Source organism: Leiobunum rupestre, chromosome 7, assembly GCF_980474605.1.
Source record: "Leiobunum rupestre chromosome 7, qqLeiRupe1.1.hap1, whole genome shotgun sequence".
Taxonomy (NCBI): Eukaryota; Metazoa; Arthropoda; class Arachnida; order Opiliones; family Sclerosomatidae; genus Leiobunum; species Leiobunum rupestre.
The window spans coordinates 42,403,044-42,425,111 of NC_143390.1; the positions used below are offsets into that span (position 1 = coordinate 42,403,044).

General features: G+C 31.9%; 3 protein-coding genes across 6 annotated transcripts in view; 1 reads left to right on the forward strand and 2 right to left on the reverse strand.

Moving 5' to 3' along the window:
- Positions 1–22,068, reverse strand: part of LOC149936368 (A-kinase anchor protein 7-like) — a 48,393-nt gene that overhangs the window by 16,127 nt on the left and 10,198 nt on the right. For 3 of the 4 annotated variants that reach the window (XM_090152963.1, XM_090152965.1, XM_090152966.1), the window contains exons 2-3: positions 8,335–8,449; positions 7,170–7,233 (exon numbers count right to left, since the gene is read on the reverse strand). In XM_090152963.1, the coding sequence (XP_090009089.1) occupies positions 7,170–7,233; positions 8,335–8,433 (163 nt within the window). In that variant the 5' untranslated portion in view covers positions 8,434–8,449. The remainder of the gene's footprint in view (positions 1–7,169; positions 7,234–8,334; positions 8,450–22,068) is intronic. The other variant, XM_090152964.1, reaches the window with a different exon arrangement.
- Positions 22–1,925, reverse strand: LOC149936371 (bridging integrator 3-like). The gene has a single exon (XM_090152967.1). The coding sequence runs from the start codon at positions 1,690–1,692 to the stop codon at positions 931–933; it is 762 nt and encodes a 253-aa protein (XP_090009093.1). The 5' UTR covers positions 1,693–1,925; the 3' UTR covers positions 22–930.
- LOC149936372 (ethylmalonyl-CoA decarboxylase-like) lies at positions 638–8,593 on the forward strand. The gene is made up of 4 exons (XM_090152962.1): positions 638–729; positions 1,933–2,124; positions 2,190–2,551; positions 7,920–8,593. Exons 1-4 carry the CDS (start codon positions 714–716, stop codon positions 8,238–8,240), a joined length of 891 nt encoding a protein of 296 aa, XP_090009088.1. The 5' UTR covers positions 638–713; the 3' UTR covers positions 8,241–8,593.

Here is a 22,068-nt window from a genome sequence, read left to right on the forward strand (position 1 = left end):
CGAAACACTTTTATCAGTTGTAAATTTTTCATCCATGGAAAGCAGAAGAAGACATTTCATTTACACGTGACAAAGTCATGTTTCATAAGGAAATAATAATTTTTATCAAAATATCACATATTTTAGCATTAGGGGCACAAGCAAGCCAAGCACGACTAATTCAGGTTATAAGCTCTCAAACAATTTACGATTGAGGAAAGTTGTTTCCTTAAATTAAGTTAAGAAAATCTTAAAAACAACGCTTTCACTTGTGTATGAAACAGGATTTGATTTCACCGGTTGGAAAGTGACGGAAGAGACCTAAATAAAGGTATATTTAAACAAATACTCAGAATCATGAAAATATTACTGCAATTGTATATAATAATGCTCTTTTCCATACAATTTTTTTGCTATTTTAAAAAAATAATTGAAGTTTTTAATTTTCATAAACAGTTGCCATTTTTTCATAGCCTTTAAATCCAATTTTCAATATTTGTTCTTAATATATTTTTAGATGTCTACCTTTATAAGCAAACCCTCCAAATTATTCAAGCTCAAAATGTTTCATAAATACATAGGTATTATTTATAAGTTTTATAGACAAAAGTATTAGGATTTGAAAAGTAAATTAAAAAAAATTTACAGGCAGAAAATCATCTCTACCTCATACTAAGGAATATTCATCAATATTTCATTCTTCAAAATTACCCTCTGCTCATGAATTGGTTAAAATGAGAAATTCCAAAGGTAAGAATTCATTTAATACCATATTTTGAAATTTATACAAACCCGGGGAATACAGGTTATTGATAATTTAACGAGATAACTTTAATTAATTTGTAGCTTTTTAAAAATATATATATATACATAAATAAATTTTAAAATATAATATTTATCCTATAAGCATTGTAAATATAATTGAGCTTAAATTTGAATAAACAAGAGCATTTATGACCCAGCAACTATAGACAAGGCCTGCATCCGTTCGATCCTTTGTCTCTGCTTCATATCTGTGCTTGATGCGTTGTAATTTTTAGGTACTTGATTAATTGTATCGTTGAAAACTGTTGTAACATTTCCCCAATGATCTACTTCGGATCGAATAACAGCTTCTATAGAAGGCTGAAAATATTCTATCCTTTTATCGTAGAAAACAGGGAGCTCTTGTTTCAACAGCTTTTGCATGTTAAGTTTACTGGCAACACATACATTTAAGGAATGTTTCGCGTGATCTAACTTTACAAGATTATTACCAGTCCCTTCTTTGGTTTCTAACCTGGCCACTTTGATCTGTAATTTTTCGCAATCTTGTTTACACTGTTCATATTTTCTCAATGCAAATTTTAACTCCGGAAAAATACCGTTGAATCTTTTCACTGGATCTGTTAACGTGTAATGCAAATTCGCCACTAACTCTTCATCCGCTTTGGTTAACCCGCATGCGAAAGAATGCCATTCTTCGACCAGAGTACGTAATTGATCCTCTTCTTGGCACAGTACACTGTTCGACAGGTCCTCAGTCATTTTCTTCTCGCTTTTGCTCATTTCTAAAATGCATTCTTCGTATTTTTTGCAATTTTTATGCAATTTTCGCGCGTCTGCTTCTAATTGTTCTAACTTGCTTACGTAATTATCGAAACCATCTTCATTGTACGTGGAAATCCGCGATTGTGGCTTATTAGCGAATTTTTTAAGCGGATTCCAACTCATATTATGTAATCGTTGAATATTTTTATAAATTATAGATATAAAATTCCAATTTCAGCTTTTAGTAAAGGGTTAGATTTATTTTTAGTAAATAAACGTGACGCAACATCACGCGTTGACGTGAATGGCGGTTGACGTAGAGGCGAAGTTGGCAAAAGTTTCCTCTTGATTTTCCTCAATATTTTAAGGTTTTTGCGCCATCTATTCTAGAAAGCTGTTTATCACGTACTTATTATTTTTCAGAGAATAAAGTCTACTTTTCCGCTTTAAAAATGAATAAAATGGTGGAAGAAAATGATTTTAATATGTCAATAAGCAAAATAAGAGATGAGTTGTTACGATTTGATTCTGGTGGAATGCAACTTCTTAAAAACGACCAAACAGGTCTAGCTATTGTAAAAATTAGCAACAGTGAGAGGAAAAACGCGTTAAGTGGTAAATATACTGATATTTTTCGTTTGAGCCTTTACGGGGGATACATTTAGTGAATCAATTTGCAGGTAAAATGATCGTCGAGTTATGGGATATTTTAAACGAACTGGAACAGTGGAAAAACGGAAAGGCTGTATTATTTCATTCGTCCGGTGATTGTTTTTGTTCCGGCATGGACTTAACGATGGTCAAGGAAAAGAGTGATCAATTTGGCGGATATGAAATGTCCACTTATCTTCAACAAACATGCTCCAAACTGGAAGCCCTGAGTCTGGTTACCGTTGCACTAGTTCAAGGTCACGCAATGGGAGGCGGAGCCGAATTTATTACCTCATTTGATTTCCGCCTCTTTGGACCCAAAGCCGAAGCCCGATTCGTTCATTCTCGAATGGGCGTGTCTACTGGTATTGCAGGTGGAGGTTCTAGACTGGTAATTACATATTAATATTAAATATAATTCTTAAGTATTTATCTCCCTATATTGCTTATGTGACATTTTTCCGCGCATAGAGAGATGGGAATAAACTTTTTGAATACTTCATTTCTAAAATATATTATAGACTTCTGATATTAGTTATAAAATTTAGGTCCCCTGCAGAGCCTTTCCCAAAGAGTAAGCAGCTGACAAATCCCCTTGGGGCCTTTTTAGAAAATTTGTCGATAGATGTCGTTACGATCTCCATACTCTTTAAAATATCTTGAGAACAAATTAGTTGAGAAACTCGTCGATAGATGTCAACACCATCTGCATTCGATGTTTTTCTTTGTATTTTTCCAATAAGATCTATCATTCCGAAGTAGTTCGGTCGCGGAGGGGCAAAATCAGAACCAAAACAAATATAATAGTACCTCATGAAAAATTCCATGTAATACTTTGTTTGTTGTTTCTTTAAAAAATGCATTGATTGGAGCAAAACAGTTTTTTACAGCCGTACTTCCCTCATTTTGTGATCCAGTTGATTTTCACTGGTTTTGTTTAAATTCGGGGGATAAGTAGCCCTTTACGTTACTTGAAATTTCCAAACAGGAAAAGACTCGACGGGCTTTAGTTTTGCCATGGGAACCAAAAATGTTTTTGATAACTTAAAACCTACTTTTCCCCATGGAAATTAACATGGAGAAATCACAGATTTTAATGGTCCGCCTTTGAAACATTTTAGAATATTAGAATATTTAAAAAATATATATTAAAAAATTGTAATAAGCTATTTGGGTAAATTCAAGTAAATTTGGGTTATATTTTTTAAAATTTTGCCAATTTAATAGCATTTACCTAAATTTAGACATTTTACTATGGCACGCCATCCAGGTCAAAATTAGAAAATGAAATAAAAATAATTTGTTGTGATAAAAAAATAGTGGGAGAAATATTTGCGTTCCTGTTAAAAAAAATATTTTGGTATGCAAAAAAATATTTTGGTAAGCAAAAAAATATTTTGGTATGCAAAAAAATATTTTGGTATGCAAAAAAATTTTGTATGCAAAAAAATATTTTGGTATGCAAAAAAATATTTTGGTATGTAAAAAATATTTTGGTATGAAAAATAATTTTCGTGAAAAAAGAAAAAAACATTTTCCTTGTATTTTCCTCTCACACAAATTTTTTTGGGAATTTTATTTTATATTTCTAATTTTGACCTGTTCGCTTTGTGAAAAAAATATTTCTACCAATATATTTTTATATTTCGAATTTTGACCTGCACGACGTAATGTAAAAAAATCAATGAAAAGTACTGAAATTACCATAGATGGCGTTTGTGACAAAGAAAAGTAATCATGGATCACTTATTCTATAAAAGGACTAAAGATCGGGAGAACTTTGAAAGTGACTGATAGTTGAACACCCGACGCAATCGAATCAAACCCCGGTGACGTTTTTGTCTGGCCCCAAGCGCGAGAAGGAGAAAAGGCGTTCAACTATTCTACAAAAGGATTACAATTGAGATTTAGATTGAAAACAACTGAAATTTAACCATTTCAGGCAACTTTAATTGTAAATAGGCCAGCCAAAAATTGCATAGAGGGGGGCGCGATCGACAATGTATATGGTGGGATCGCTGTAAGCTGAGAACTGTCCCGGGGCTTTTATGCTTCCGTGCCAGCAAGTCTACGAATTTTGGAATTGTCCGGACCACAAAGACACACACTTTAATTATCACCATCGTGGCGACGGATTAATTTTTAGCCTTGTGGAAGGCAGGGATTTGCTTTATACTTTACCTAGAGAGTACCCCTTAATTAATTAACTTAATTTTACATTAGATGGCAAGGGTTTACTATGTGCTATGACCTCTGTAAATTACTTTTAGTTCTTATGTCACATAAGAACTAAAAGTAACTTATTTAAAAGTTCAAAGGTTATTTAAATTGAAGTTAATGTTAATTCTATTTACATTTTTATCAAAGTGGGATACATTTTATCTATTCGGGGGTGACATTTCTAGTCGATGGAGATATTGAGAGTTTGAATTAATTAATTATTACTATCGAAAAAGGCAACATTAACATAAACAGTAAAACAAGATGGTAAGAACCAGTTACTTTTATGAGGTGAGGGTTAGAATCTGTAGCGTAGGGGAGAGGGAACGAAACATTATTATTATCAAAAATAAAGAAACAAAATATTGAACCACGTTGTGGTTAGCCCTGGTCTTACGATATTTAGTACTTTTATAGAATAAGTGATCCATGATTACTTTTCCTTCCCACTAACGCCATCTGTGATAATTTAAGTATTTTTCATTGAATTGTTTTACACAACGTCGTGCAGGTCAAAATTCTAAATAAAAATATATTCCTAGAAATTATTTTTTCACACAAAACGAACAGGTCAAAATTAGAAATATAAAATAAAAATCGCAAAAATATTTTTACACGAAGCCAGCCAGGTCAAAATTAGAAATATATAAAAAATAATTGTAGTATATTTTTACGTTGTCATTTAGTTCATTTTTAAAACAAAAATTTACTACACGAATTTATTTTTTATTTTTTCACGAAAAATATTTCACAAAATTATTTTCACGAAAATTTTTCCCGAAAAATTATTTTCACGAAAATTTTTCCCGAAAAATATTTTTTTACACGAAAAATATATTTTTTCATATGAAAAATATTTTTATTTTTTAAATATGACCTGAATGTCGTCGTAATCTGTTACTTTTATGAAAAATATAGGAAAATGTGTAATTTTTTTATTTTCGTCACATAAAAGTCAATATTTTTTTTTCCTAATTTTGACCTGGATGGCGTGCCATATTTTACTTGAGTTAACCCAAATTTATCCAATTTAATGGCATTTACTAATTTTACTTCCATAACCAAAATTTAGTCAATTTTACTTGCATTTACCTAATTTACACATTTTACTAATATTTACCGAAATGCACATGCGATTTATTCATGTTAATTTCCATAGAGTAAAGTAGATTTTAAGTAATCTAAAACATTTCTGGTTGCCATGGCAAAACTAAAGCTTTTCCTTTTGGGAAATTTCAAGTTACAAAAAGGTCTACTTAACCACCGAATTTAAACAAAATCGGTGGAAATTATCTCGGGTCGTCTCCTTGTCAGTTGCAGGTTAAGAAGGCAAAATGTCTAGTACATTTGGCGTAAAGATACTCTCACAAATTTCCAGTAAATCGACGGCGGGAATTTTGATTTTGGTCGGTTTACGGTTTAATTTTTAAGTATACCCGCGCGCGTTACATAATTTTGGAAAATACCGTCTATTACATTATATTTCAAAGTGATAATTAATTAAAACATAGATAAGGTTTAAAAACAGTTGTAATAATTTATTTTTACCTCTCCGAGGGGACTTTATACCCTAGGAGGGGTTATACAACCACCGTGTCTGTCTGTCTGTCAGGCCAGCGAACGCGTTCGCATTTTAGGGGCAAAGGGTAATCACTGCGTACCCAGTAGAATCAGGGAAAAGGTTTTTCCAAAAGCGCCCTCTTTTTGTCATTGGGTGTAGTATAATTTTTTAATCGGCCGGTATTCGAACCCGAGCCCCCTTGAACGACAGGTGATTGTTCTACCGTAGTTAGTACTACATGTAAGTGAGGCATACCTAAAGAAATTCCGGTTGGCTAGTCCAGGGTAAGTATAGAACAGGTAATGCCGGGATTACCATGTTGACTTACATAAACTTGATGATTATTTAGGAGCAAAATACTAAAAATACGCTATAATGAAGCTTAAAAATAATAATCTACAGTAAATATTTATTGATCACTTTGAAATTTACGTAATAAACATTTCATAAATGGATTAATATAACACGCGTAGGAACCTTTAGGAATTCAAAATTTACCGGAAATTTCGTTCTAATATCTTTCCGCGAAATGTACTAGATATGTTGCCTTTCTTAAAGGGCAACGCAAGTGACCATTATAGATAAAAAGAACGACTGCGCATGCGCTATCTGCCATAGCCTTTCCCTCTGTAAAAAAAGCAGAACCATATTGGCCGAATTTATTTTGTATAAATGCGCCTCTCGCGGTTTTTACGCAAAATCCATGCATTCTTTAGTCGCGAAAATGGCCGAGGAAAGTGAAGCCTCCGTGCTTACCGACAAGGCGACAAATCGGATCCTAAACTTCTACAAAATAAATGTAATAAAAAAAGATAAATATTCTGTCGGGGTATAATGATAGGGAAATTGTTAAGGGAGACGGGATATAGGAGTGTGTGTGGTGTTGAATTTTCTTAATCCTATGTGAGGCTAGCGGCAGAGATTAACCGCGTCCAAGGCCTAATGTTTCAACTTCCATTATTAAAAATATTCAATTCACAAATAATTTTATTCCAAAACATTGTTAAATCGAAAATATCAAAGTCCAACTCTCGGAAACTAACCCAGTTCTTTTCTCCATAATAAATAAATTAAGCTAGGCCTAAATTCCTGGGTTCGTTGATTGCGAGCTAACTTAGTGAAGAAAATCGAAAAATTCGCGAATGAGAGCGAAATTGCGCCACGTGGCTACACCAAGGAGAATAAGGCTTTCGCGCTGTATAAAATCATCCTTCGAAAACCTACTTACGGCTTGTTGAAGAAAACATAGTTCCCCCCCTGCATGACCACTTGCGTTGCCCTTTAACCTGCAACTGAACATAGAAGATAATTAAGAATAAATGAAATAAAAAAGATGGAAAAGTAAACATAATTTTTCTGAAAAGCACTTTATATCTTACTTAAAGTAAATGAACCAAAGTTATCAGACCAGTGGCGTAGCTAAGACCCGCGAGGCCCCCCCGCAAAACAATATTTGGAATTTTATCCGGTATCTAGTAAATACTTTGATATGAAATTAGGGGGCCCCTAAAGCTCCGGGGCCCCCCCGCACTGCGGGGGCCTTATCTACGCCACTGTATCAGACTGCTATACCCCCCTGTTGGAGGCGTTTTCCTTATGAAGTTACATTTTGAACTCTTAATTTAAAATTTTGCGCGCTCCTAGGCCGAAAAAAAGTTTTTGTTTTTATGAAACCATTTTTTATACATAGAAATAGCTATACCCACAATTCCCAAGTGCAATTTATCGCGTCAAAAAACTGGGGTGAAAATTAGCTCTTATTTGACTTGAATTTCTCATCATTTTCATAAGGAAAACGCCCTCCGATTCTGAGCGCTATTTCGATAACTTCGGTTCGCTTACTTCTGATCTTACCATAAGTTTATAATAAGCTCTTATAGAATCAATATTAAAAATATATCGTTGATAGAAGTTTGCGCTCTTATTTTGTTTAAGGATGTGAATTCCGTGCCAATATATTATTATATTTTAATTGTAGGTACGATTGGTTGGATCATCTCAAGCTTTGAAAATACTTCTAAGCGGTGAAAAGGTTCCCGCCCAAAAGGCTCTAGAAATCGGACTAGCCAGTGCCGTCTTGGAGAGTGACGAAAATTTAATGGAACAAGGAATTGAATGGATAAAACCGCTAATTACGGACAGAGAAACGAAAATCGTCCAGTCCATTAAACAAATTGTTTACCACGCTGGAAATCTACCACTGGCCCAAGCGTTAGAGGTTGAAAAGGAAATATTTGTGTCGGCTTGGGGAGGACCGACTTTACTTAAATCTCTGGCAGAGGGGAAAAAGCACAAATAGCCACTTCCTTGTTGAACAACCTATTCGTATTTATATAAGTTTATAATTAAGTTAAGAATGTTATTTATACTTAGGAAGAGCACAAACCACCTACCCTGAGAAGGACTCGCATCGACCTCGAAAAAAGGTGTATCTCTAAAGTGATGCGGTTTTTTTTTACTGCAAACCAGTGCTTCCACTTCCAAAAGATCATTTTACCCAGACATAAGCTGAAAAATAGCCACTATTACCCATTCCAAATTTCAAAAATACCCTTAAAATTCCCACAAGAATCAAACAATAAAATACCCACTTTTACCCATTTCAAATTTCAAAAATGCCCTTAAAATTCCCACAAGAATCAAACAATAAAATACCCAATATTACCCATTCCAAATTTCAAAAATACCCTTAAAATTCCCACAAGAATCAAACAATAAAATACCCACTTTTACCCATTTCAAATTTCAAAAATGCCCTAAAATTCCCACAAGAATCAAACAATAAAATACCCACTTTTACCCATTTCAAATTTCAAAAATGCCCTTAAAATTCCCACAAGAATCAAACAATAAAATACCCACTTTTACCCATTTCAAATTTCAAAAATGCCCTTAAAATTCCCACAAGAATCAAACAATAAAATACCCACTTTTACCCATTTTAAATTTAAAAATACCCTGAAAATTCCCATAAAAAACAACGATTTAAAAAATGTTGTTAAATTATCACAGTTTTTTCTTTATTTTTTACAAAGAAAAAGACACTCATATTAAAAGGTAGGTATGCAATTCGCTTACTAAGGGACGAAAAGAATATTTTTGTCTGCTCCAATCGGCAAAGCTAACAACAGAGGAAGAACCTGAAAAGGTCTCGACATAAGCAAAACCAGCTTTCCACTTACGGCCAACTTAGTTACACTTTGTCAAAAAGGGAAATTATATTTCATGGTAGATTATTTTCAAAATTTTTAAATACCCTTATATTACCCTCATTTTACCCATTACCCTCAATCTCGAAAAAAATTACCTCTCGTGGTCAATTTTACGCGAAAAAGGGTAAAATACCCTCAAAGTGGAAGCACTGCTGCAAACAGAAAATAGCGCGTGAAAATTATTTATTTTCATGAAATGAAAATTTCGTGCGTGAGCCAGATTCTACAATACATTTTTTATTGCCACTACTTTCCGTGAGAGGGCGCGCTCTTAAAAAAGCTGCATCACCTTCGAGACATAAGAAAATGAAAATTACGACCAGAGATACATGTCCCTCTTGGGGTAGGTGGTCTGTGGGGAGAGTGATTATAGGTGGTTTCTTTTCGCTTGTTCCGGGATTTCGGAGTAGGGTAAGAAGAGTAAGGCTATGACGTTATTTTACTCCGATTCTGTGGTGGAGAATAGTTTGAGTCGTGGTAAAAATGTTTTTCCAAAATGATTGCAGATGACAAAATCCAATTTATTCCTTTACACCTCCTTTTCAGAAGGAGTAAAAAGAATAGCCCCTAATACTCCGAATACAAGCGAATAGTTTCTGGGGGCGGAGTAATTATAAGCCCCGGAACAAGCGAATAGTTCGTTTTAGGGTTAAAAGAGTACACCTTTAGTCCGAAAAGAGGCGAAAAGAAACCAACTTATGTTGCGATGATTCGCGGGCGTCATGGCCTACTTTTTCTCCACCTCCCCAGGAATTGAGGCAGGGTTGCCACACGTCAGGGAAATCAGGAAAATCCAGGAAATATAAAAATGGGCCTTAAAAAGTAAGGACATTTTTAAAAAAAAGTTAAAAATTCGGAGGAAAAGTCAGGGAATTTAATTTTCTCTTCACACTTTTTGAAGGTAATTTTACTCTAGATCTATAACAAATTCTATGATTAACATTTATTTCCTTGAAAGTTTGGCTAATTTTTTCAACATTTTAATAACGTTTTTACTGAAATATAAGTCCCTTTAAATTTATTGACTTCTGATAAAAGTATAATATAAAATAAAAATTTTGGCCTTAAAAAGCCAGGGAAAAGCTCTTAAAATGGTCAGGGAATTTGAATCTCAAAATATTGTGGCAATCCTGTGAGGGGTAAGGAAGTACGTCACCAATGCAACGGAAGACGTACGTTTTAAGGAACCAATCAGATACCGGGCTGATTTGATTTTCTTTAGGGGAAGCAACTTACTGTTAGCAAAAGGGGGGTTGGCGGCAACGTTAAAAATCGTCTCAACATATAGTCATTCTCACTAAGTAAATAAATTCTTGGTTCCACATAAGAGTGTCAGTTCCTTATATCTTTCCAAAATTTTTATTGAGAGCAATTTCTAGAATGACCAAACTTTTTTGGCGTGCATCAACACTAGGCGTTTTTAAGTTGCACATTTGTCTCGCTAGAGGCGCTTGTCTTCATTTTGGGAGGAGTTCGTCAAGCTATGAGTGTTTTGCTTTGAACGGCGTCTATTGAATAAAACCAAAAATATGTAAATAAGGGGGTCGAATAAAAGGGGATCAGATTTGTGGTTGTGGCCACCTTGTTTATTTTCTGTTCAGTTGGTTTATGGGTAAAATTTAAACGTCACTAATAAAATATGTATAAAGCAAAATAGTCACTATGGCTTGCTTATTTTTATATTTATCTTAATTTTACTTTCGCAATTGCAATATATCTGGCGCCATAGTAAAGGTTGGACTTTTAAAGAAATTGTAGATTCAGAGTAATTACAACGGGTGTCGCTTTGGACCGGGGTTGCTACACGTCAGGGAAAAGTCAGGGATTTTAAAAATGGTCCTAAAAAGTCAGGGAATTTTAAGATTTTGTGAAAATTCAGGAAAGAGTCTGGGAATTAAATTTTATCTTGGCACTTTTTGAAGGTAATTTTACTCTAGATCTATGACAAATTCTATGATTATCATTTATTTCCTTGAAAGTTTGACTAATTTTTGTCCATTTAAATTTATAAACTTCTGATAAAAGTGAAATATAAAATAAAAAAGTCAGGGAAAATCTCTTAAAATGGTCAGGGGAAACAGGGAATTTCAATTTAAAAATTTTGTGGCAACCCAGGACACTACAAACGGTAATTGAATACTTCTATCTTGATGAACTCCTGGTTATCATTTCGACTAATTGACACACTTATGGAACGCAATTATAGACTTATGGTACTTAGTATTAAATAGTGACTTAACTAGAGAATGCAGTATTTATTACTTCCGAGAAATGAACATTTATTACGTTACATTCTAATGGTTCCCATTTTTGTTAGGTATTTTTATAGAAACCTTAAATAAATTGAATGTTTTTCTCTATTAAAACTCGCTAGGTTTATTTATTTCTAGAATTGTGAGCGCTTAGTAACCGACTATTTCGGAGAAAGTTTTAATTACTCTTCAAGGTTGCAATTTAGAAATCTTGGCGCGAATTTAATTAACCCAAATTCGACGCCTTTGAAAAACGCGGGAATGTGGGTCCTCCGCTTTTGACATTGCGACTCCGATGACGGTGCTTAATGCGGTAAATAGGAAGCGAGAAAAGCACAAACGACTGCAACAAGTTGCCCAAACGAACCATTAGTCCGGCGCTTAAGTCGCCATCTACATTCGTGGAACTGAACGCGGAGAAAAGCACAGAAATTTTACTATTAATTTAAATCTCAATTTTAATTTATCGCTAGTTTAATTCTTTATTTTAATTTATCGTTAGTTTAATTCTTAATTTTAATTTATCGTTAATTTAGTTCTTTATTTTAATTTATCGTTAGTTTAGTTCTTTATTTTAATTTATCGTTAGTTTAGTTCTTAATTTTAATTTATCGTTAATTTAATTTAATTCTTTATTTTAATTTATCGTTAGTTTAATTCGTAATAATTTAAAATTCAATATTAATTGATTAATTTCCAATTTAATATGAATTTATTAATTTATAATTTAATATCACATTGATAATTTTAATTTAATATCACATTGATAATTTTAATTTAATATCACATTGATAATTTTAATTTAATATCACATTGATAATTTTAATTTAATATCACATTGATAATTTTAATTTAATATCACATTGATAATTTTAATTTAATATCACATTGATAATTTTAATTTAATATCACATTGATAATTTTAATTTAATATCACATTGATAATTTTAATTTAATATCACATTGATAATTTTAATTTAATATCACATTGATAATTTTAATTTAATATCACATTGATAATTTTAATTTAATATCACATTGATAATTTTAATTTAATATCACATTGATAATTTTAATTTAATATCACATTGATAATTTTAATTTAATATCACATTGATAATTTTAATTTAATATCACATTGATAATTTTAATTTAATATCACATTGATAATTTTAATTTAATATCACATTGATAATTTTAATTTAATATCACATTGATAATTTTAATTTAATATCACATTGATAATTTTAATTTAATATCACATTGATAATTTTAATTTAATATCACATTGATAATTTTAATTTAATATCACATTGATAATTTTAATTTAATATCACATTGATAATTTTAATTTAATATCACATTGATAATTTTAATTTAATATCACATTGATAATTTTAATTTAATATCGCATTGATAATTTTAATTTAATATCACATTGATAATTTTAATTTAATATCACATTGATAATTTTAATTTAATATCACATTGATAATTTTAATTTAATATCACATTGATAATTTTAATTTAATATCACATTGATAATTTTAATTTAATATCACATTGATAATTTTAATTTAATATCACATTGATAATTTTAATTTAATATCACATTGATAATTTTAATTTAATATCACATTGATAATTTTAATTTAATATCACATTGATAATTTTAATTTAATATCACATTGATAATTTTAATTTAATATCACATTGATAATTTTAATTTAATATCACATTGATAATTTTAATTTAATATCACATTGATAATTTTAATTTAATATCACATTTTCATGTAATAATAATTTAATTATTTTCATGTAATAATAATTTAATTATTTTCATGTAATAATAATTTAATTATTTTCATGTAATAATAATTTAATAATTTTCATGGATTAATAATTTAATAATTTTCATGGAATAATAATTTAATAATTTTCATGTAATAACGATTTAATGATTTTCATGTAATAACGATTTAATGATTTTCATGTAATCATAATTTAATAATTTTCATGTAATAATAATTTAATAATTTTCAAGTAATAATAATTTAATAATTTTCATGTAATAATAATTTAATAATTTAAATTTTATTTCAAATAAATATTAATTCTTAATTTTTAATTTAATTTAACCCCACTATATAGAGGGCTTCATATTATTAGAACAGACTGCGACGAAGCGAAAATCCCTTTATATACCGTGGGAGCCAGTTTGAAGATATCCAAGTGCCGTTTTTGGCCAACGAAATTAATGAAATTTGTCCCTTTATCCGAATATAAGTCTTCGCCGTTGTAGATGACGCCGTAACGAAAAGGAGAAGCCCGAAATCGAAAAAGGCAGGCGGCAGTATTAAATATGCCAAGGCGTTGCTCTTGACAACACTTTTCCTCTTCCGCGTTTCTCGCAAATTTTATTTTATTTTTTTATTAACTAGGACTTTATATTTCGGGGGGAGTTTATAGCGTTTTCAACGGATTGCTATAAACATAGCGAGTATTTATGGAAATCGAGTCCTTGCATTTTTGGAATTCTGGTGACGTTCTCTGATAAATCGAATTCCTCCCGAGCTTTGTCTTTCTACGATCAAAAATTCTTCTCTTTCTGTTTTTAAATGTGATATAAAAAACAAGTCTCCGGGTCACAAGTATTGGAAATAAGGGTGCTTTATTGTTTGGTCACAGTTGAAAAACCTTATTTCCTGCACTGGTCACATTTGAAAAAGAAAATTATTTCCTGCACTGGTCACAGTTTAATTTTTTTATTTCTGACACTGGTCAGAGTTGAAAAAAACCTTATTTCCGCACTGGTTACAGTTGAATTTTTTATTTCCGACACTGGTCAGAGTTGAAAAAACCTTATTTCCGACGCTGGTCACAGTTGAAAAAACCTTATTTCCTGCACTGGTCACAGTTGATTTTTTTTATTTCTGACACTGGCCAGAGTTTTAAAAAAAACCTTATTTCCGCACTGGTTACAGTTGAAATTTTTTATGTCCGACACTGGTCAGAGTTGAAAAACCTTATTTCCGACGCTGGTCACAGTTGAAAAAACCCTATTTCCAACGCTGGTCACAGTTGAATTTTTTATTTCTGACACTGGTCAGAGTTGAAAAAACCTTATTTCCTGCACTGGTCAGAGTTGAAAAAACCTTATTTCCTGCACTTGTAAGAGTTGAAAAAAAACCTTATTTCCGACACTGGTTACAGTTGAATTTTTTAATTTCCGACACTGGTCACAGTTGGAAAAACCTTATTTCCTACACTGGTTAGAGTTAATAAAACCTTATTTCCGACACTGGTCACAGTTGAGAAAAACCTTATTTCCGACACTGGTTAGAGTTGAGAAAAACCTTATTTCCGACACTGGTTAGAGTTGAATTTTTTTATTTCCGACACTGGTTACAGTTGAATTTTTTTATTTCCGACACTGGTCACAGTTGGAAAAACCTTATTTCCGACACTGGTTACAGTTGAATTTTTTTATTTTTTATTTCCGACACTGGTTACAGTTGAATTTTTTTATTTCCGACACTGGTCACAGTTGGAAAAACCTTATTTCCGACACTGGTTACAGTTGAATTTTTTTATTTCCAAAACTGGTCACAGTTGGAAAAACCTTATTTCCGACACTGGTTACAGTTGAATTTTTTTATTTCCGACACTGGTCACAGTTGGAAAAACCTTATTTCCTACACTGGTTAGAGTTGATAAAACCTTATTTCCGACACTGGTCACAGTTGAAAAAACCTTATTTCCGACACTGGTTAGAGTTGAGAAAAACCTTATTCCCGACACCGGTTAGAGTGGAATTTTTTTATTTCCGACACTGGTTACAGTTGGAAAAACCTTATTTCCGACACTGGTTAGAGTTGAATTTTTTATTTCCGACACTGGTTACAGTTGAATTTTTTTTATTTCCGACACTGGTCACAGTTGGAAAAACCTTATTTCCGACACTGGTTAGAGTTGATAAAAACCTTATTTCCGACACTGGTTAGAGTTGAATTTTTTTTATTTCCGACACTGGTTAGAGTTGATTTTTTTTATTTCCGACACTGGTCACAGTTGGAAAAACCTTATTTCCGACACTGGTTAGAGTTGAGAAAAACCTTATTTCCGACACTGGTTAGAGTTGAATTTTTTTTATTTCCGACACTGATCACAGTTGGAAAACCCTTATTTCCGACACTGGTTAGAATTGAGAAAAACCTTATTTCCGACACTGGTCAGAGTTGAAAAAAAAAACATTATTTCCTGCACTGGTAAGAGTTGAAAAAACCTTATTTCCTGTACTGGTCACAGTTGAATTTTTTTATTTCTGACACTGGTCAGGGTTGAAAAAACCCTATTTCCTGCACTGGTCAGAGTTGAAAAACCTTATTTCCTGCACTTGTAAGAGTTGAAAAAACTATTTCCTACACTGGTCACAGTTGAAAAAACCTTATTTCCGACACTGGTTAGAGTTGAGAAAAACCTTATTTCCGGCACTGGTTAGAGTTGAATTTTTTTTATTTCCGACACTGGTTAGAGTTGATTTTTTTTATTTCCGACACTGATCACAGTTGAAAAAAACCTTATTTCCGACACTGGTTATAGTTTAATTTTTTTTATTTCCGACACTGATCACAGTTGAAAAAACCTTATTTCCGACACTGGTTAGAGTTGAGAAAAACCTTATTTCCGACACTGGTCAGAGTTAAAAAAACCTTATTTCCGACACTGGTTAGAGTTGATTTTTTTTATTTCCAACACTGGTCACAGTTGGAAACACCTTATTTCCGACACTGGTTAGAGTTGAGAAAAACCTTATTTCCGACACTGGTCAGAGTTGAAAAAAACTTATTTCCTGCACTGGTAAGAGTTGAAAAACCTAATTTCCTGCACTGGTCACAGTTGATTTTTTATTTCTGAAACTGGTCAGAGTTGAAAAAACCTTATTTCCTGCACTGGTCAGAGTTGAAAAAACCTTATTTCCTGCACTTGTAAGAGTTGAAAAAAAACCTTATTTCCGACACTGGTCACAGTTGGAAAAACCTTATTTCCGACACTGGTTAGAGTTGATAAAAACCTTATTTCCGACACTGGTCACAGTTGAAAAAACCTTATTTCCGACACTGGTTAGAGTTGAGAAAAACCTTATTTCCGACACTGGTTAGAGTTGAATTTTTTTTCCGACACTGGTTAGAGTTGATTTTTTTTATTTCCGACACTGGTCACAGTTGGAAAACCCTTATTTCCGACACTGGTTAGAATTGAGAAAAACCTTATTTCCGACACTGGTCAGAGTTGAAAAAAAAAACATTATTTCCTGCACTGGTAAGAGTTGAAAAAACCTTATTTCCTGTACTGGTCACAGTTGAATTTTTTTATTTCTGACACTGGTCAGGGTTGAAAAAACCTTATTTCCTGCACTGGTCAGAGTTGAAAAACCTTATTTCCTGCACTTGTAAGAGTTGAAAAAAACTATTTCCTACACTGGTCACAGTTGAAAAAACCTTATTTCCGACACTGGTTAGAGTTGAGAAAAACCTTATTTCCGACACTGGTTAGAGTTGAATTTTTTTTATTTCCGACACTGGTTAGAGTTGATTTTTTTTATTTCCGACACTGATCACAGTTGAAAAAAACCTTATTTCCGACACTGGTTAGAGTTTATTTTTTTTTATTTCCGACACTGATCACAGTTGAAAAAACCTTATTTCCGACACTGGTTAGAGTTGAGAAAAACCTTATTTCCGACACTGGTCAGAGTTAAAAAAAACCTTATTTCCGACACTGGTTAGAGTTGATTTTTTTATTTCCGACACTGATCACAGTTGAAAAAACCTTATTTCCGACACTGGTTAGAGTTGAGAAAAACCTTATTTCCGACACTGGTCAGAGTTAAAAAAACCTTATTTCCGACACTGGTTAGAGTTGATTTTTTTATTTCCGACACTGGTCACAGTTGGAAACACCTTATTTCCGACACTGGTTAGAGTTGAGAAAAACCTTATTTCCTGCACTGGTCAGAGTTGAAAAAACCTTATTTCCTGCACTTGTAAGAGTTGAAAAAAAAAACCTTATTTCCGACACTGGTCAGAGTTGAAAAAACTTTATTTCCGACACTGGTTACAGTTGAATTTTTTTATTTCCGACACTGGTCACAGTTGGAAAAACCTTATTTCCTACACTGGTTAGAGTTAATAAAACCTTATTTCTGACACTGGTCACAGTTGAGAAAAACCTTATTTCCGACACTGGTTAGAGTTGAGAAAAACCTTATTTCCGACACTGGTTAGAGTTGAAATTTTTTATTTCCGACACTGGTTACAGTTGAATTTTTTTAATTTCCGACACTGGTCACAGTTGGAAAAACCTTATTTCCGACACTGGTTACAGTTGAATTTTTTTATTTTTTTATTTCCGACACTGGTTACAGTTGAATTTTTTTATTTCCGACACTGGTCACAGTTGGAAAAACCTTATTTCCGACACTGGTTACAGTTGAATTTTTTTATTTCCAACACTGGTCACAGTTGGAAAAACCTTATTTCCTACACTGGTTAGAGTTGATAAAAACCTTATTTCCGACACTGGTCACAATTGATAAAAACCTTATTTCCGACACTGGTCACAGTTGAAAAAACCTTATTTCCGACACTGGTTAGAGTTGAGAAAAACCTTATTTCCGACACCGGTTAGAGTTGAATTTTTTTTATTTCCGACACTGGTTACAGTTGGAAAAACCTTATTTCCGACACTGGTTAGAGTTGAGAAAAACCTTATTTCCGACACTGGTCACAGTTGAATTTTTTATTTCTGACACTGGTCAGGGTTGAAAAAACCTTATTTCCTGCACTGGTCAGGGTTGAAAAACCTTATTTCCTGCACTTGTAAGAGTTGAAAAAACCTTATTTCCTGCACTGGTCACAGTTGATTTTTTATTTCTGATCACAGTTGGAAAACCCTTATTTCCGACACTGGTTAGAATTGAGAAAAACCTTATTTCCGACACTGGTTAGAGCTGAGAAAAACCTTATTTCCGACACTGGTTAGAGTTGAGAAAAACCTTATTTCCGACACTGGTCAGAGTTGAAAAAACCTTATTTCCGACACTGGTTAGAGTCGATTTTTTTATTTCCGACACTGGTCACAGTTGGAAAAACCTTATTTCCGACACTGGTTAGAGTTGAGAAAAACCTTATATCCGACACTGGTCACAGTTGAAAAAACCTTATTTCCGACACTGGTTAGAGTTGAGAAAAACCTTATTTCCGACACTGGTCACAGTTGAAAAACCTTATTTCCGAAATTGATCACAGTTGAAAAACCTTATTTCCGACACTGGTCACAGTTGAAAAAACCTTATTTCCGACATTGATCACAGTTGGAAAGAACTTTCTTTCCGACCTTAATAACAGTTGCGGAGAACCTTTATTGACACTGGCCAAAGTTGGAAAGAACCTAATTGACGACGAAACATCAATTGACCCAGAATTTCTATAATTTTGTAAAAGTGTTTTGCGTTACTTTTCGTATTCCAGTTTTATGTAATTTTTTTCTTATATACCCAGCATACCAATATACCCCACATACGAGTATAAGTCACACCAAAATCGGAAATTTCTTACAAAATGGTGCGCGTTATATTCGCTAAAATACGGTACTTTTATATTGGTCATAGTTGTAGAGAAGTATTGTTGTAAGTCGGAAAATTTCCTTATTTTTCCGAAAAAATGAAAAAAAAGTTTCCATTTTTATGTTTTCCGATTTGGGGAAATTTTGCACAATTCGCAAAATTTTCCGGGAATTTTTCCGCACTTAATATTTCCAGAAAATTAACAATTCTAAAGAGAAGTTTGGAAAAGCTTTTTTCGGATACTGGTCACAAATATCATTGACGGTAATTTTGATGATACTGAAAGTAGTAATATCCGCCAGAGGCTGCAGTGGATAAGAATTCTGGCTGTCCTCGGAGAGCCGCCCACTGAAACAGTGGAAATTGCATAAGCTTCCCAAACTTACGAACTACGTACAATAAGAAGAAATATGAAACGAGGAATTTTCGAAAATGCTTCTATTACATTGTTTGAATTTATATTGAAGGTTTTATATTTGTATTATACTGTACATGTACTTCCTATAGCGGTGCTTATAGGTAACATACACGTGACGTCAATGTATCTATAATACAAGGCTATTTTTAAAGCTTTTGAGCTATATATATTCTTGAAATCTTATAAATCACTTTATCGCATAAAAAAGTTATTTTTTCATGACATTTTTGGCCAAATTTTGTTCATAAAACACGTATCATTTTCATTCCCATTTTCACACGCTACACGAAAAGTTGACCGTCGAGTAAATTACTCGTAATTTGGAAAATAAATACGTTTTTTCTACTACAAAATATGTTCATTGATAAAAGTATTTTATATTCATATTTCCATTTAGTTTTGTTCAATTGAAAAGATATTAAATATTAGGCTTAAATATTTATAGCTAAGCTTAGGCCATAAAAACTTGCGAACAATTTGGAACAAAAGCGTTTTGTGGCCAACACCGGGTTGCCACAGGTCATCGAAATATTAGGGAATTTTAAGAATTTGGAAAATGTCGGGAATTTTTAAAAATTTGAGAAAAGCCGGGGAATTTTAGGCATTTGAAAAATGTTGGGGAATTTTAGGCATTTGAAAAATGTCGGGGAATTTTAGGAATTTTTAAAAATGTCGGGAATTTTTAAAAATTTGAGAAACGTCGGGGAATTTGAGAAAAGTCGGTAAATTTTACGAATTTGAGAAAAGTTGGGTAATTTGAGGAAAATCGTGGAATTTCACGAATTTGAGAAAAATCGGGGTATTTTAAGAATTTGAGAAAAGTCGGTGAATTTCATGAATTTGAGAATAATCAGGGTATTTTAAAAATTTGAGAATAATCAGGGTATTTTAGGAATTTGAGAAAAGTCGGGGAATTTCTAGAATTTGAGAAAAGTCGGGGAATTTCTAGAATTTGAGAAAAGTCGGGGAATTTCTAGCATTTGAGAAAATTCAGGGAATTTAAACCGAGGGGTCGGACACTTGCCATTATTTTGTACGGGATTTCGGGATTTCGTAGAGATTTTGGCGATTTTATCATTACTTTTTGAAGTGATTTTGGGATTTCAATGTTAATTTACCATAGAGAGAGTTTAAAGATTTTGCGATTTTAGACAAAGTGTACGGGATTTTGGTAAATGTCCGACCCCTCGATTTAAACTATAACCTGAAGAAGTAAAATACAGTACCAAAATGACAAATTTTGGCCTTAAAAGTTGTCAGGGAAAATTTATAAAAGTGGTTAGGGAACAGTCAGGGAATTTGTAATTTTTGTGGAAACCCAGCAACACTTGTTTAAATGTACGTATTTTGCATTCTCACGGAGCAACTCGGTTGGCCAACACCGTTTGGCAAAAATGTTGGCTTACGTAGAAAACATTTTCACACCCAACAGGAAACGTTTGGGTAATATTTGGAAATAACACGATATTTCTGCCTCCAGTACCTTATAATAAAAAGCAGAAAAAAAGTTGAATTACCTTATTTCATTGTTTCATAATCCTGATTCCGTCAAACAGTTTTGGAACAATTGTAAAGTTAAAATATTTTAATTTGAATGATTAGCGAATCGGGCTTTTATTCAAAAGGGGAGTGACATATGTCTCTAAACCTTGATTCGGGCGGTTTTCAAGGCTACATTCTGAACGTCACTGTTTCATGGTTGTCGTTAAGACTTGATCCTCCCCTTATTTTACCCAAATTACTTTAATCAAAAAACCACTTTGATCTCGCCGTATTATGCAAATTGAAAGTTGAAAATACTGAAGAGTAAACTGGCAAAATAACATTTTAAAAATTATTGATTTAAAAGATGTACTTCATAGTGTATAAAATAGGTTTTTAGCAACGCTAAATTAATTTTTTTACTTTATTAATTTAATTTAGTTTAGCTTAATTAATTAATCAATTGAATCGATTTAATTAATTTAATTTAGTTTAGCTTAATTAATTAATCAATTGAATCGATTTAATTAATTTAATTTAGTTTAGCTTAATTAATTAATAAATTGAATCAATTTAATTAATTTAATTTAGTTTAGCTTAATCAATTGAATCAATTTAATTAATTTAATTTAATTTAATTTAATTTAATTAATTAATCAATTGAATCAATTTAATTAATTTAATTTAATTTAATTAATTAATCAATTGAATCAATTTAATTAATTAATCAATTGAATCAATTTATTTAATTTAATTTAGTTTAATTGATTAATCAATTGAATTATTTTAGTTTAATTGATTAATCAATTGAATTATTTTAGTTTAATTGATTAATCAATTTAATTATTTTAGTTTAATTGATTAATCAATTTAATTATTTTAGTTTAATTGATTAATCAATTTAATTAATTTAATCAATGTAATCAATTTAATTATTTTAGTTTAATTGATTAATCAATTTAATTATTTTAGTTTAATTGATTAATCAATTTAATTAATTTAATCAATGTAATCAATTTAATTAATTTAATCAGTGTAATCAAATTAATTAATTTAATCAGTGTAATCAATTTACTTAATTTTATCAATGTAATCAATTTAATTAATTTAGTTTAATTGATAAATCCATTTAAT

Bases quoted from the DNA above. Each gene is read 5' to 3' on its own strand.
- LOC149936372 (XM_090152962.1), top strand. The intron at 2,125-2,189 runs GTAAATATACTG...ATCAATTTGCAG, and splicing joins GAGGAAAAACGCGTTAAGTG to GTAAAATGATCGTCGAGTTA. The intron at 2,552-7,919 runs GTAATTACATAT...TTTTAATTGTAG, and splicing joins CAGGTGGAGGTTCTAGACTG to GTACGATTGGTTGGATCATC.
- LOC149936371 (XM_090152967.1), bottom strand. From the start codon at position 1,692: ATGAGTTGGAATCCGCTTAAAAAATTCGCTAATAAGCCACAATCGCGG.